The sequence below is a fragment of the Dermacentor variabilis genome, chromosome 2, assembly GCF_050947875.1.
Source record: "Dermacentor variabilis isolate Ectoservices chromosome 2, ASM5094787v1, whole genome shotgun sequence".
Classification (NCBI taxonomy): domain Eukaryota; kingdom Metazoa; phylum Arthropoda; class Arachnida; order Ixodida; family Ixodidae; genus Dermacentor; species Dermacentor variabilis.
In genome coordinates, this window is record NC_134569.1 from 3,849,942 (window position 1) to 3,867,177 (window position 17,236).

General features: G+C 46.7%; 1 protein-coding gene across 1 annotated transcript in view; it reads left to right on the top strand.

Moving 5' to 3' along the window:
* Positions 1-11,945, top strand: part of LOC142570246 (uncharacterized) — a 93,180-nt gene extending 81,235 nt beyond the window's left edge. Inside the window, exon 4 of the mRNA XM_075678648.1 lies at positions 11,721-11,945. Coding sequence (XP_075534763.1) covers positions 11,721-11,945 — 225 coding nt within the window. The remainder of the gene's footprint in view (positions 1-11,720) is intronic.
* Positions 11,946-17,236: the final 5,291 nt, after the last annotated feature.

Below are 17,236 nucleotides of genomic sequence, written 5' to 3' on the forward strand. Positions count from 1 at the left end.
AGGCAGCGGGGCGTCGGCAAGCGGGAAGAGCGCCACTTCGGCCCGGGCACAGTCGATGATGGCACGATGGTGAGACAAGAAGGCCCAGCCGAGAATAATGTCATGTGAACATGATGACAACACAAGAAATTCAACAACATAGACAATGCCGTCGATGACCACCCTTGCAGTACATTGAGCAACCGGGGCTATGTGCTGCGCAGCCGCGGTGCTTAGAAGCATACCAGCTAACGGCGTTGTGACCTTATGGAGGCTGCGACAAAGCTTTTCGTCGATAACAGAAACTGCAGCCCCAGTATCAATAAGCGCAATTGCGGCGGTTCCTTCGACCAAAACGTCCAATAAATTGCGAGGTGACTGGTGGCGACGTAAGGGGGAAAGTGACAATTGCTAGACCCTTCACAAATCTTTTGAACAAAGGCACACAATTCTCGTGGGATACTGCAGAAGCCGCCGACTTCTCTCGTCTCGTCACTCTTCTAACCTCGCCACCCATTCTCGCCCACTTCGACCCTGATTCCCCTGCAGAATTGCGTACAGATGCCGGCGGCCATGGCGTAAGTGCCGTCTTAGCCCAGCGTCAGCGTGCCCAGGATTGCGCTGTTGCTTACGCGAGCAACTATCGGTTGCGTATTTCCGTCCTTACCTTTACGGTCGCCCTTTTTCCGTAGTCACTGACCGTCATGCTCTCTGCTGGCTCTCATCGCTAAAGGATCCTACAGGCCGGCTTGGTCGATGGGCTGTGAGGCTACAAGAATTTTCATATTCCGTGGTGTACAAGTCTGGCCGCCTGCACCAAGACGCTGGCAGCTTGTCGCGTTACCCTGTTGACAGCTCTTACTCCTCCAATATTGTCAGTGCTTCTTCTGTATTCTCTGTATCACAACTGCTTCATTTCGCCCACAAGCAACGCCGTGACGCCTACATCAGAGCACTCATCGACTATTTTGAACACTCTCCGGCGGATGCTGCCACACGCCTCTTCGTCCTCCGCCACGGTACTCTGTACCGTCGTAACCTTCACCCGGACGGCTCAGAGTTCCTTCTTTTAATACCTAAACAACTCGGCTCAACCGTTCTAGAAGAGCTTCATGACGCACCAACGGCAGGACATCTCGGCGTATCTCGAAAGTATGACCGTGTATTTCGCCGTTTTTTTCTGGCTGGGCCTTGCCCATTCCGTACGACGTTACGTCGCCGCTTATGAACTTTTCCAGCGACGCAAGAAGCCTTCCCAGCTCTCCGTTGGTTACCTGCAGCCGCTCGACATTCCTGCCGAGCCCTTCCATCGTGTCGGCTTAAAGCTTCTCGGCCCATTTCCGGAATCTACATCAGGAAACAAGCGGGTTGCAGTCGCGGCGGACTACGCGACCCGCTACGCCGCAACCCATGCTCTTCCGACCAGTTACGCAACTGATGTTGCGGACTTCCTCCTACATGATATCATTTTGATGCATGGTTCTCCGCTTCAAATGCTAACAGCCCATGGCTGTATGTTTTTGGCCAGCGCTATCGAAAACATTATGCGTGCCTGCTCTATACAGCATAAATTTACCACCTGCTACCGCCCCAAACGAACGGCCTCACTGAGCGTTTGAACCGCACCCTTACAGACATGCTATCGATATACGTTTCAGACGACCACCGTAACTGGAACCTGGCTCTACCTTACATTACCCTTGCGTGAACTCTTCCCGTCTCGAAACTGCTGGCTTTTCCCCGTTTTACCTCATGTATGGCCGCGATCTGACGCTGGCACTGGACACTGTGCTTCTGTCCACCATAGCTTCAACTAGCGATTATGCCCGTGATGCAATCGCCCATGCTGACCATGCACGCTATCTTGCGCGTGCTCGTCTAAAAGTGTCTCAAGACAAACAGAAGCAACGCTACGACCTCCATCACCGTGATATCCATTTTGTGCCCGGCACCCTCGTGTTGCTTTGGTCACTATCGCTGTCGCAAGGAATGTACCAGCATTCTGCAGATTGCGATTTTCCGCTGCGTCTGTATCGTAATCCAGTGCGTTAATTCATAACACAAACATGACCTTATACCATGCTTCTTTTCACGCGCTTTTACCGCACCTTTTCGCTCCACTGAACTTGCCAGTATCTAGCATCAACAAGGTCATGGACCAAACTCTTATGACATTAGCCGGGCAGCGAGCGCGGGCGAACACCTCACTGCGCGTTTTCTGCTACTCACTAAGTATCGCTGTCCCGGCGCCGTTGCATAAATATTCCTCGCATCTGCGCTCGCTGCATACCCGAGTTGTATCCGATGGCTGTTTGCGGGTTCTAAGTTTTGTGAACGAAGGTTCACGCAGCTTCTTGTCCTGCGGCTACGTGTGAATAAGGGTGACACCGGACTCGGTTGCGTACGTCCGGCGCAGCGGCACCGAGCAGTAGCCTACTATATGCTTCCATAGGCAGTCACCACCAATTATAGTGCTTTCAAATGTTGTCAGGAAGACACCCAAGGCGGTAACGCCTCACCACTTAAACAGAACCACAGCGCAGGTGGGACATTAAACTTTCGTTTTCAGCTCGCTTCGGCGCTTCCGAAGCAGCCGACGTGGCCACGGGGTCCACGTGATCCCTCATGCAACGTCACGCCGACGGTGGTGCCAGCTTTTTCAGTGGTGGAGCTCGCCCCCAATAGCAGACGGCGTTCGCGCGCTTGGCGCCAAGGTCGACGACAGCGCTGCAGTGGCGGCAGCGGGCCTCTTGCTGCGCATAGGCGAGGAGTTGGGGCTAGTTTTGAAGTAGGGAAGCTCGCACTAAGATTGAGTATGAAGAACGGCTGAGGAATGTGGAAGAAAGTAAATGGGCTGGGAGAGTGTTTGGGTATCTGTACAGGAAAAATATTGATTCACAGTGGAGGAAAAGAACTAGGAAGCTTACCAGCAAGTATGCGGCCTGTAGGGTGGGCAACGCAGCAACAAAGAAGGTCAAGCGGAAAGTCAGAGAGGCTGAAATCATGTCATGGGTGGAGGCAATGGAAAAGAAACTGCCCATGAGTAACTACTTAAGAGGAAAAAACGAAATCAGGAAACTAACCATTTATGATAACTCAAAGGGAAGCTCATTACTTTTCGAAGCGAGATCGGGATGGCTGAGCACATTAACCTATAAAGCGAGATATAAGGAGGAAGAAGAAGCAAGGTAAGGTATAAGGTAAGGTATAGGTAGAAAAAGAAGGAAGGTAAAGCTACGGAAATGACGGAGCATATGTTATTAGAATGTGAGGACGTCTACCCAGCGGTCGATTTAGGCACCACTGGCCTCCTTGAAGCCCTTGGGTTCAGCGGGAGCAGTGGCAAAGCAAATATGTCCACAATAGGCATTAGTAAGAGGCGATTGGAGGATTGGTAGAAGTAAAGTAGGGAAACGACAATAGACGGAGACGTACAAAAGCGCAGTTCGCAATAGGGGATCAGAAAATTGGGCTTGGTAGTTCATAGTGTTTCTTTTTTTTTCATTCTTTAAACTAGATAGAACCTTAAGCAGTATAATAGCAAGAGCTTGGTGGCGCAACCCGCCGCCCTGTTCCAAAGGGGACGCGTATAACATCCATCCATCCATCCGGGGAGCCTATCTATAAGCGTTGGGCCCGTCTATGTCACGGAGGTCGCCCCACTGCCCTGAGCCAGTCTAGGCGAATCGTCAGGGGAAGGTGCGGGAAAGGGTGCGTATTCTCGCGAAAGTGGGCGGTGGAAAGAGAGGTTAGAACTAGATTCGCACGTGGAAGCCTAACCTACAGAGGCATACTCTAGTAGTGGAAGGCACACAGCAGAATACGCTTTCAGATACAGAACGGGAGAGTGGAAATCATGCAATATACGACGTAAAATTTCAAGAGCGTGAATTGCACGTTGTGTGATTAGCGTTTGTCGGAAGCACAGACGAAAATCTTTCATTGACAATGGGCAGTGGAGCATCCCGAAGGGTGTATGAAAATTGCACATGGTTTGTTTTCCGCATACAACTTAATGCCATTATACTGGAAAAATGTAAGAGTGCGTTATTGTATCTGCACCAGTTTGAGAGCGGAAAAATTTTCTCTTTAGAGATCGATGCAGTGGTGAACACTGCTGGCAACCTCAAGGAGCTTTAGGCGGTCGGTACACAAAGCCATACTGTTCATTTATTAAAATGTTCTTAACACTAAGAGAAATCAAGGAATGCAGTACCGATTCAAACACTTTTGACGCAGCGCAGAGGGTAGATGTAGGCCTGCAGTTACTAACTGCATGTGTAGCACCCGATTTGTGCACCGGCAATATGCATGCTGCCTTCCGACTGCTAGAAAATGTACTAGACTTAACTACACCTTAACCCTTTCGGGCCCCCTTTATTCTAATGATTGAACGCTTGCTTTCACCAGATCTCTTGCATCTTCAGAATCGTTGGAAGTGTACAGCTGCAGAAAAGATTAACAATTTTCAATTATTTAACGCGTTTTGTCAAGTTTACAGAATGTGGGCTCCATGCCACAGCTCGCTACAAGAACATCAAATGTGAGGACATAAAATATGTCGTGTTTTGAAAAGCTTGAATAGCACTTATTCACTCACTTGAAAATTATCGTTCGTGCATGACATTGTGAAAAAACAATGACAGAAGTGAACCCGCTACATACGAATAACTGACACCCAACCGTCTACCTTGCCATTAATTTTACTAAAACATTCTACACGGTATTCAAAATTGCAGTGCAGTTTCAATAATAAGTCTTTCAACATCTATGCAACATATTTCAAATATCATTACTTGCATCAGCGAAAATAATGATATTTCAGGGATAATGCAGCTATTTATGCACTATCTTGCTGTACAAAATTGTGTAGTCACCGTCTGAAAGGGTTAAGCACTGCGGAAGGAATATCATCAGCACCACAAGAAAGGGAAGGTCTGAGGTGCTTAATGCACCTGAAAACAAACTCTTCATTGACTTACCACGTACACGTACCCGGTGCCATGCTGAGAAGGAAGGTTAATAGGAGCATCTTTGACAGCATACATAGAACATAAATGTTCCACAAATGTTCTACCTTTTCTCGTTCCCGCAATGCACTCACACGATCTGCTCTTTCCATAAAGAAAATGCAAATGAGATCAAAAGCCAAGCTGCGGTTTCTTTGACTCAGTGCGTGCTGCTTATCAAGCAGGCATCGAAGCAATCGTGCTATACGCGGCTGCATGCATAAGTCTTGCATGATGCTGATTTTCCTATGCATTGGACACGGTGCAAATACTGCAAACAGATAATTTCTTTTTGCATTGCTCAATTTAAGGACACAGTGACTAAAACATGAATGCACTGTGTCATGTTTCCTTCGATGCGTCAGCGTTCTTGAGTGCTGCTCGAGCGATTTATCCCCAACTAGCGCATGCATTTGAAAAAGCACTCTGAACTTGTACTGTACTCGACTCGCATGCCCTATACAACAGGGCAGTGTCAGCTAAAACGAAGGACATGGCTGATGACGTACGTACTTCCCATTGTTGGAATACTAATGTCTTCGCATTCGAAAATTATTTTTTCCAATGGAAACAGGGCAGAGCTCGCCCGTTACACTTGAGTCACCTGATACCACACGATACACGCCGCAGTTCACCACCCGAAGTTCCACATGGTTTATTCTTCACATCACACACCCCACAAAGTCAGGAGTGCCATCATTTAAATCGTTGCAGCGCCAAACCGAATTCAAAATTGAGTTCCTGTGACAGAGTTTCTTAGTTTCTCAGTTCACTCGGCAGTTCCGAACTCGATGGATGCGCTAGGCCTATGCGTGACGTAAACATTATCGGTGGTAGGCGAGTGCTGATTATCCATACTGCGGAGTTCGGAAGCATGTTTCCATTCCTTTCGAGCACGTCACAATATACATACACCAAGCACCTACGTTACGGCAATCGTGATTCGGTTGGATGTTTTAGCAGACGATCGCACTGAGACTGGCGGAACCCAGTGGGCAGGCTGGATTTGTCGGCCTCGTTCGAAGTCGGTTGGGATTGACGTCGCACTGCCACAATCCACGGTGGGTCGGTCGTGTCGTTGTTGGCCTACTATGACAACACTGTCGTTCAGGAACACTGTCGCGCCCGTCGTGCGTCCAAAGAACTTGGACGGTCATTGGTGTCGACGTCTTCGCATCGGCGGCCATAATAGGCATAGCAGCCGGAGGCTTCGCAGCCTCCGATTGGTTGACGCCGGCGACGCGTCGCAGCCTCTGATTGGTGCACGCCGATGAAGGTTCGCCATTCGTCGCCGAAATTCTAGCATCGGCAGTGCACAAAGCGTCGCCGCGCTTCAACCTGTTCTCGACGGACGCGTCTGACGCTTTGGCGCGTGCCGAAGCTTGCCGACGCGTCCCAGTGGTCGAGCCTTAAGAGGAAGCTTTAGCTCGAGTGCCCCTATCGAAATACATGAAAAAGGGGAATTCGTTTTTATTGGCAACTACAGCACCAAATTTGGTGAGGTTTGTTGCCTTTAAAAGAAAACCTTAAAATGTAGTGAATGTTTGCGACGAATTTTGGATTTAGGTCATCAATTTTTAATTAAAGATTGGCAGAAATAAAAAAAATAATTGAGGAAACGAAGCTATCAAGTTTACAACGCTGTAACTCAGCAATGCAAAATGATATCACAATTATGATAATCGAATCTCTTAATACATCTAAACGGACAAAATTGATGTGTGACACATGAATCTAAAAATATGTAGTAATTTGGAAATACAGCTTTTGAAGAACCCTTGTACACAGCGTAACAAATTCACGTAAGATATAAATTACAATATCGAATTTGTCCGCTTTGAATCATTTAACGGATGCCGTTTACAGAACCGCGACATCTGTTCTTGATGCAGAGCTAATAAATTGCAAGTTTTGTGCCTCTGTTCTTTCCGTAATTTTTTAGAGTTCTTTTTACAAAATTATTGCCCTAAATCTAAATTCCGCTTCCACGAGTTACTATGATTCACCGTTATCTCTCAAATGCCACACATTTCATTAAGATCGGTCCAGGAGTTACTTCAGAAAAGCGTTTCTGCGTTTTGCGTGTACTTGAATAGGCCTAGGAGCCTAGAAGAGAACTAGGAGTCGGATTCCTGGTTGATAAGAATATAGCTGGTAACATACAGGAATTCTATAGCATTAACGAGAGGGTGGCAGGTCTTGTTGTGAAACTTAATAAGAGGTACAAAATGAAGATTGTACAGGTCTACGCCCCTACATACAGTCATGATGACCAGGAAGTCGAAAGCTTCTATGAAGACGTGGAATCGGCGATGGGCAGAGTGAAAACTAAATACACTATACTAATGGGCGACTTTAATGCCAAGGTAGGCAAGAAGCAGGCTGGAGACAAGGCAGTGGGTGAATATGGCATAGGCACTAGGAATAGCAGGGGAGAGTTATTAGTAGAGTTTGCGGAACAGAATAATATGAGGATAATGAATACCTTCTTCCGCAAGCGGGATAGCCGAAAGTGGACGTGGAGGAGCCCGAACGGCGAGACTAGAAATGAAATAGACTTCATACTCTGCGCTAACCCTGGCATCATACAAGATGTGGACGTGCTCGGCAAGGTGCGCTGCAGTGACCACAGGATGGTAAGAACTCGAATTAGCCTAGACCTGAGGAGGGAACGGAAGAAACTGGTACATAAGAAGCCGATCAATGAGTTAGCGGTAAGAGGGAAAATAGAGGAATTCCAGATCAAGCTACAGAACAGGTATTCAGCTTTAACTCAGGAAGAGGACCTTAGTGTTGAAGCAATAAACGACAATCTTGTGGGCATCATTAAGGAGTGTGCAATGGAAGTCGGTGGTAACTCCGTTAGGCAGGATACCAGCAAACTATCGCTGGAACCGAAAGATCTGATCAAGAAACGCCAATGTATGAAAGCATCTAACCCTACAGCTAGAATAGAACTTCCAGAACTTTCGAAGTTAATCAACAAGCCTAAGACAGCTGACATAAGGAAGTATAATATGGATAGAATTGAACATGCTCTCAGGAACGCAGAAAGCCTAAAAACAGTGAAGAAGAAACTAGGAATTGGCAAGAATGAGATGTATGCGCCAAGAGATAAAGCCGGCAATATCATTACTAATATGGATGAGATAGTTCAAGTGGCTGAGGAGTTCTATAGAGATTTATACAGTACCAGTGGCATACACGACGACAATGGAAGAGAAAATAGTCTAGAGGAATTCGAAATCCCGAAGGTAACGCCGGAAGAAGTAAAGAAAACCTTAGGAGATATGCAAAGGGGGAAGGCAGCTGGGGAGGATCAGGTAACAGCAGATTTGTTGAAGGATGGTGGACAGATTGTTCTAGAGAAACTGGCCACCCTGTATACGCAATGCCTCATGACCTCGAGCGTACCGGAATCTTGGAAGAACGCTAACATAATCCTAATCCATAAGATGGGGGACGCCAAAGACTTGAAAAATTATAGACCGATCAGCTTACTGTCCGTTGCCTACAAAGTATTTACTAAGGTAATTGCAAATAGAATCGGGAACACCTTAGACTTCTGTCAACCAAAGGACCAGGCAGGATTCCGTAAAGGCTACTCAACAATAGACCATATTCACACTATCAATCAAGTGATAGAGAAATGTGCAGAATATAACCAACCCTTATATATAGCTTTCATTGATTACGAGAAAGCGTTTGATTCAGTCGAAACCTCAGCAGTCATGGAGGCATTACGGAATCAGGGTGTAGATGAGCCATATGTAAAAATACTGGAAGATATCTATAGCGGCTCCACAGCCACCGTAGTCCTCCATAAAGCAAGCAACAAAATCCCAATAAAGAAAGGAGTCAGGCAGGGAGATACGATATCTCCAATGCTATTCACAGCGTGTTTACAGGAGGTATTCAGAGACCTGGATTGGGAAGAATTGGGGATAAAAGTTAATGGAGAATACCTTAGTAACTTGCGATTCGCTGATGATATTGCCTTGCTTAGTAACTCAGGGGACCAATTGCAATGCATGCTCACTGACCTGGAGAGGCAAAGCAGAAGAGTGGGTCTAAAAATTAATCTGCAGAAAACTAAAGTAATGCTTAACAGTCTCGGGTGAGAACAGCAATTTACAATAGGCAGCGAGGCACTGGAAGTCGTAAGGGAATACATCTACTTAGGGCAGGTAGTGACGGCGGATCCGGATCATGAGACGGAAATAATGAGAAGAATAAGAATGGGCTGGGGTGCGTTTGGCAGGCATTCCCAAATCATGAACAGCAGGTTGCCATTATCCCTCAAGAGAAAAGTATATAATAGCTGTGTCTTACCAGTACTCACCTACGGGGCAGAAACCTGGAGGCTTACTAAAAGGGTTCTACTCAAATTGAGGACGACACAACGAGCTATGGAAAGAAGAATGATAGATGTAACGTTAAGGGATAAGAAAAGAGCAGATTGGGTGAGGGAACAAACGCGAGTTAATGACATCTTAATTGAAATTAAAAAAAAGAAATGGGCATGGGCAGGCCATGTAATGAGGAGGGAAGATAACCGATGGTCAATAAGGGTTACGGACTGGATCCCAAGGGAAGGGAAGCGTAGCAGGGGGCGGCAGAATGTTAGGTGGGCGGATGAGATTAAGAAGTTTGCAGGGACGGCATGGCCACAATTAGTACATGACCGGGGTTGTTGGAGAAGTATGGGAGAGGCCTTTGCCCTGCAGTGGGCGTAACCAGGCTGATGATGATTATGATGATGATGATGATGATGAATAGGCCGCGTCTGAGTTGGGCCCGAGCTAAAGCTTCCTCTTAAGACCGAGAGCTCGGTGGTAGAATGAACTTTCTTGCAGTTTTTCCCTGTAGCACAAATAGCAGAAGGACGTAGAAGAGAAACAGGGACACACATAGCCGTTAACTTCCTACAACAATTTATTTCAGGGACGGACGTCACTTTTGTACCCTCACTGTTTCCCTCAATTTTTTTCCCAAGCACGTGTCTACTGACAAACTGACAAGGTAACAGAGCAGATGATAGTAAAACACTTGCGCCGTAGGCAAAAACTATTATGGTTAACGCACGCAGGAATTCCAACTCCTTCTTTGATAGTCAGAGGGACGATTTGCTAAGACAAGCATCGCCAAACTCTTCAATGCGAGAACAATGATAAGACGAGTTAATTCGCATTTTCTTATCCAGATAATTGTACCTTCAAAGCAGGGAACGCATCTGCTCTTGTGACAATGAAATGCGAGAAAGCCATCCGGCGAAGGCTTGGTAACATGATTGGAGTGCAGCGTATCATTAATACATCTGCAGCTTTGTCCGATGTAACTCTTTCCACAGTGCAACGGAATTCAGTGAAAAGCACAGGTCCTACAGTTAAAGTAGCCTTTTATGTGCTGCTTTTCGCACGCGTCCTTTATTGTACCACATGGCCTTCTTTTTTTTTTGCACATAAGCTGATGAGCTTGTTTGGAGCTGAGAATATCAACCTTTCCACGAAGTCCTATTTCCTCAGATTATGCGATAGGCTGTGGATGTATCGAGCTAGGCGAAATTTTTCTTTTTAACCGACTCTGTGCTAGCTGACTTCGAGAAAGCAGCGTCTCCTGACTGCGTTGCTCTGAGCAGTGCTTCAGAAATTGACACAATCAAATTGTTAGGAAACCCAGCCTTACTCAACTGCATTAACTGTTGTTGAAAAGTGGAAAACATTAAATTAGGGAACGATTTCGTTAGTGCATTGCTCAAAAACTTTTCTCTATGCTCCTTTTAATGAGCGTGGAATGAGCAGAACTATAGGATGAAACAGACTTAATTGCTCTAGGTTGGTAACCCCAGCAGATACATGTGATCGCCAGTCAGCACAAATTGTAGATCGAGAAAGCGGATACTCCTATATATTGGTATTTCGAAGGTCACATCAAGTGGACTAAGACGTTCCCAGATCACACTTGTAACACCTTCACATTCTTCTTGAAAACACTGAGGAGTGCAGTCAAGAAACTAAAGAAAATCGTCAACATATCGGGATGCTTTGTAGACTGAGGTTCCCTTGAGCCTTTCTGCCTAGACTCTGTCTACTTTTGTAAGGTACAGGTTACTGAGGACGGGTGCCAAAGAAGACCCGACACGTACGCCTTGCTTCTGTAAGAACAGAACATTATCCCACTGGATAAACGTTGAGGTCATGTATTGCTTTAGTTATGTTAAAAAACTGTGAAGAAAAGTTGCGGCTTCAATGAAAACCGCGCTGCACCACATTTGTCAGTGCTTTCTTCAACGCAGTTTAACAAGTCAGACTGAAAAATAGAATAATAATGGTATTTTATGTTAGCGGAGAATGGGCGTTTAGCCTCTTGTAACATGCAATTTTACGAATTCTAAATCTTGATCTGAACTCTTCACAAGGAAGGGACCACTAACGTCGAGAAGATGGGGTCCACAGCCTTACGCTGTGCTCTCTCAACAGATCACAGGCCATGGTAGGCCTCTTCTTATGACAAAAAGCACTGCCCGAGAGTCTAATTTGAAAGCAGCCGTATCACTTCAGTGACCACCCCATGGGTCCCTAAGCATATGATGAAAGCCGCACCTCGAACACGAATGCGAGTGAAATATACATATACATATAGGCGACAAAGTGTGGAGCCATGTGCCTGTATTATTTAATGAACAGTTCAATTCTGCCTAAATTGTTTGTTGAATTACATGATTTAATCCAGTCGCACCATCTGCAGGGCGTGTTCAAGTTCCACCTGTTGCAGAAGCTACGCTGGAGCGAAGTATTCGCACGCGTAAACGAGCTGCAGAGGTGTTACTCCTTCGAGCACGCATTTGTCTCTGACTGCAGCCTGGAGGAGATCTTCGTGGACATTGCCAGAGGTCGTCACCAGTGCCTCACCCCGCCTCTCTCAACGGGAGGTGCCGGAAACACGCCGAAAAATTGATCACCATGCGCACAATGTTCGCCTTTTTTGATAACGAATGCTTTCTTTCAAAAACATTCAGCAGCAATATGCACTTAGTCGGTGAAAGCTGAATTACCATAAACGTAAAAAAGAAATGGAGTACCCCTGCTCTGTGTATAGCCATATTATTGGGACTAGGCTACCTGCTTTTGCTATGACAAGTAGACTCTTGATTTGCTTTTAAAATGGCTTTCTATGGACCGTGAGTGTTATCCAGATTCAACGTTATACACTCACATGTTACCGCCTTTGCTTATCTTGCTTGTCCATATGTGCCACGCAAGTGAAAGTGATCTCACAATTTGCTGCTTCTACGGCAGATCTTTTTACTAAAGCTGAGGGGACATGTGTCTATTAAATAGTTACTTTTTTTTAAAATTATTCGACGACGATTACGATATTCCGTAATGCGATATTTGAGTGCAGTTGCACACGTGTTTTCATTTCACGATTTATTGAGGCGTCGCACCGATGTACGCACCGACTGGCGTATAGCGGCGACGCGCGGCGCAATATATACGCCTCGTGCACCGCCTATACGCGCCGTGCACGCCGACGGTCGCGCCACTGGTGGCGGCCTTGCGCAGAAAACGCGGGAGAGGAGCCAGGCGCGCGCCGTAGTTAGTTGTGTCGTTGATCGTGCTTCTCTGTCTTATTCATGCTTTCAGAACTAGATATGCAACACCATTCGCACGTGTAGGTGGCCAAAGCTTCAGGCAATGTCGAAGAAGAATTGTTGCAGGGTGGGGGGCTCAAATCCCGGTGAAAACGTGCTGGCGATACGGTTCTAATCATTCCCGGCAAAGCCTCATCAGCGGGAGCAACGGTAGCAAAAATGGATCGTCGCTTCGAAGGGAAATTTCTTGTTCTCATCCTTTCCTTTGTCTCGTCGGTGTTTTCTTCCACTCTATCATAGACGCGTGAGCAACGAACTTCGTCTGTAGTGCAGCATGAGGTTTAAAGGCATCTCGCTAAAGTTGGGAATGCTGTTTGCCGCTTATATTGTTTTCCGCTTCTTTACCGCGTTGCGCTAGCTAGGCAGCATGACTGCACTAGCGCATTGCGTTGTATGTTAAAGCTACTAAAGTTTGCAACAACTGAAATTGTTGGTTGCATGTGGGGCGGTAAATCCTCGCACCAGCTGTCGTGCGCTTCATGTTTTTACATCTATTTTATGCGTGGCTACGCACATGTTTAATGTTGCTAGTTGCTCCATGCATAACTCTTGTCGATTCTTTTGAGCTGCGAAGTTTTCACGATGCCTTGTTTGTAAAGGGTATAAATCACGCTGTGTCTCATCGGAAGTATATCAAGGAAGTGCTTCTTTAACAGCTTTATTCTTTTCGCCCGAGGGCATCTTAGATATTGTTTGCGTTTTTGGAAATGTGTGTAGGAAATAGGTAGTTCAGGGCGAGAATTGCTAATAGCTGCTGCACATATTTTTGTTCCATTTCTCGCTGAAAAGTTTGCGTCCCGTTTGGGAAGTCATCACGCCTCGATGCTGCCTAAGCAAACTTAACACACCGAGTGATTTGTATGACAACGTAGTCCCTTCTTACATGTGAGTTTTGTACTCAACTGAATTCTTTCTTATACTTACGCTGCAGACGACTAAACCGGGCCTTGCCGCCAGCGCTCATCTACTTTGACTGGCGCTGCTCTGCCTTCAAATATATCATGTGGCACCTCTCTCTAGTAATATAAAAAAGTACTGAAAAGTTAGTCAGTCTTTAGCTTTGTACGTTTCCAAGCAGCTCCCTTGGGGAATTTAAAATTGCACAAACTGCAGCGGGAACGGTAGTTCATCGGCGCATGCAGCAGGATTGCATCGGCGGTACAGCACTAACAGCACTAACCCGTGTGTTTGGTGACTTCGTTGGCTAGTGTACGCGTTTCCATAATAAATTGGCAATTGCTCTTCTTGAGGTGACTTCGACTGCACTTATTCGGCGATGTCACATGTATTCATCGGCAGAAAAATCACAACGACATATGCAGAGATTGCGCCGTGCGGATTTGTTTGATATAAGTCTGCACTAACGACGGGTGCTTATTATTCAGGTACAGAAGCAGCATTGCGGCAAGGGTAGAATAAAAAATACCATCGAGAGATCGCATCACTCAACAAAATTTATCGGCTAGTGAACATGAGTTCCACGTCATGTAAATGGGGTTCATGGTGTTTGTCTGTGGGACACACCTTGCACGTATGTGGACCATGTTGCCCCGAACACCGGTAACATCGTGTTCATAGCCGCTCGCACTGAGGTCAGCATCTTCCCTACAGCTGTCACCACAGAAGAAGCAGCCCGGCACCCGAACAAAGGAGAAATCGCAGCCGCGAACTTCAGCCATCCTTGCTGCAAACGGTTGTCGTCTGCTACTGCTCCCGCGTGTGCTGTAGGAAGCGTCCGCTAGGTGGCTTTCAGTGGCGCCTCTATAGGCGGTGCACGAGGCGTATAGGAGCGCCACTGATAGCCACCTAGCGGGTGCTCCCAACAGTACGCGCGGGAGCATGCAGGAGCAGACGACAACCCTTTGCAGCAAAGATGGCTGACGTTCGCGGCTGCGATTTCTCCTTTGTTTGGGTGCCAGGCTGCTTCTTCTGCGATGTCATCTGTAGTGCAGACGCTGACCTCTGTGGGAGCTGGTATGAACACGATGTTACCGGTGTTTGGGACAACATGGTAAACATACGCGAAAGGTGCGTCCCGCAGACAAACGCCATGAACCCCATTTACATGAAGTGCAGCTCATGTTAACTAGCCGATCATTTGGTTGAGTAATGCGATTTCTCGATCTTCTTTTTTTAAATTCTACCCTTGCCGTAATGCTGCTTCTGTACCTCAATAAGTACCCGTCATTAGTGCAGACTTACATCAAACAAATCCGCACGGCGCGATGTCTGCATATGCGGTTGTGATTTTTCTGCCGATGAATACATGTGACATCGCCGAATAAGTGCACTCGAAGCCGCCTCGAGAAGAGTAATTGCGATTTTATTGATGCAAACGCGTACACTAGTCAACGAAGTCACCAAACGCATGGGTTAATAAAAGCGCATGTTAGTGCTGTACTGCCGATGGAATTCTGCTGCATATACCGATGAACTGCCATTCCCGCTGCAGTTCTTGTAATTTTAAGTTCCACAAGGGAGCTGCTTGGAAACGTCCAAAGCTAAGTTCTGACTAACTTTTCAGTACTTTTTTATGTTACTAGCGAGAGCTGTCACATGATATATTTAAAGGCAGAGCAGCGCCAGTCAAAGTAGATGAACGCTGGCGGGAAGGCCGGGTTTAGTCCTCTGCAGAGTAAGCATAATAAGAAAGAATTCAGTTTACTACAAAATTCATATGCAAGAAGGGACTAGGTTGTGAAACAAACAAATCGCTCGGCGTGTTAAGTCTGCTCAGGCAGCATCGAGGTGTGACGATTTCCCAAACGTGACGCGAACTTTTCAGCAAAAGATGGTACAAAAATACCATATGCAGCAACTGTTAGCAATTCTCGGCGTGAACTACCCATTTTCTAAACACATTCCCCCAAAAAACCATATCTAAGACGCCCTCAGGCGAAAAGAATAAAGGTGTTAAAGAAGCCTTTCTTTGGTATCATTCCGATGAGACACAGCATGGTTTATACCCTTTGCAAACAAGGCAGGGTGAAAACCTCGCAGCTCAAAAGAATCAACAAGAGTTATGCACCGAGTAACTAGCAACAGTTAAACATGTGCGAAGCCAAGCATAAAATAGATGTAAAAACATGAACTGCGCGGCAGCTGGCGCGAGGATTTTCCGGGCTACATAAAACCAACAATTTCAGTTGCTGCAAACTTCAGTTGCTTCAACGTACAATACAATGCACTCGTGAAGTCGTGCTGCCTAGTTAGCGCAACGCAGTAAACAAGCGGAAACAATATAAGGGGCAAACGGCATTCCGAAATTTGGCGAAAGGCCTTCAAACCGCATGCTGCACTCCAGACGAACTTCGTCGCTTACGCGTCTAACTATGATCGAGTGGGAAAAAATACCGACGAGAAAAAGGAAAGGATGACAACACGAAATCTCCCGCCGAAGTGACGATCCATTTTTGCTACCGTTGCTCCCGCTGATGAGGCTTTGCGGGGAATGATTAGAACCGTAGCGCCGGGATGTTTTCGCCGGTATTTGAGCCCCGCACCCTACAACAATTCTTCTCGGAAATTCCTTGAAGCTTTGGCCACCAGACACATGCGAAGGGTGTTGCCTATATTGCCCTGAAAAAGTGAATAAGGCAGAGAAGCACTGTCAGTGACACAACAAACTACGGCGCGCGGCTGGCTCCTCTCCCGTGTGTTCTGCGCAAGGCCGCCACCAGTGGCGCGTCCATCGGTGCGCACTATGCCTATAGCTCGGCCACACAGTTGCCTCATCCCGGCAACTGCAGCTTAAACAACCGTGCTTTTTACAGGGAAACGCTTGCGACGAACGCTGTGCGCGAAGACGAGCCTTCTGGTTATTTCTTTCTTTCGCCCGGGGTGCTCGGGCCGGCGCTTCCCCGGATGGATGGATGGATGGATGAATGAATGAATGGATGGACGGCGGACGGACGGGTGGACGGACGGACGGATGGACGGGCCGACGTTATGAGCGTTCCTTTTGTAACGGGGCGGTGGGTTGCGCCAGCAAGCTCTTACTGCCTAGCATACTGCCTAATGTCCTACCTAGGTTAAACAAAAAAAAAGCACTACGAACTCCCACAACCAAATTTTCTGATCCCCTATTGCGCACTGTGCTTTTGTACTTCTCTGTTTTTTGTTGTTTCCCTACTTTTATTCACCAATCCTCCTATTGCCTCTTACTAATCCCTATTGCGGACATGTTTACTTTTCCACTGCTCTCGCTAAACCCAAGGGCTTCAAGGAGGCCAGTGGTGCCTAAATCGACGGGTGGGTAGACGTCTTCACATTCTGATAAAATGTGCTCCATAGTTTCCCTAGCTTTATCGCAGCAAGCACAGGCTTCTTTTTCCTTCTTATATCTCGCTTTATAGGTGCGTGTTCTAAGGCATCCCGATCTCCCTTCGAAAAGTAATGAGCTTCCCTTTGAGTTATCATAAAATGTTTCTTTCCTGATTTCGTTTTTACCTCTTAAGTAGTTACTCATAGCAGGCTTATTTTCCATTGCCGCTACCCATGACATTATTTCGGCCTCTCTGACTTCCCGCTTGACGTTCTTTATTGCTGTGTTACCCACCCCACAGGCCGCATGCCGCAAGCTGGTAAGCTTCCT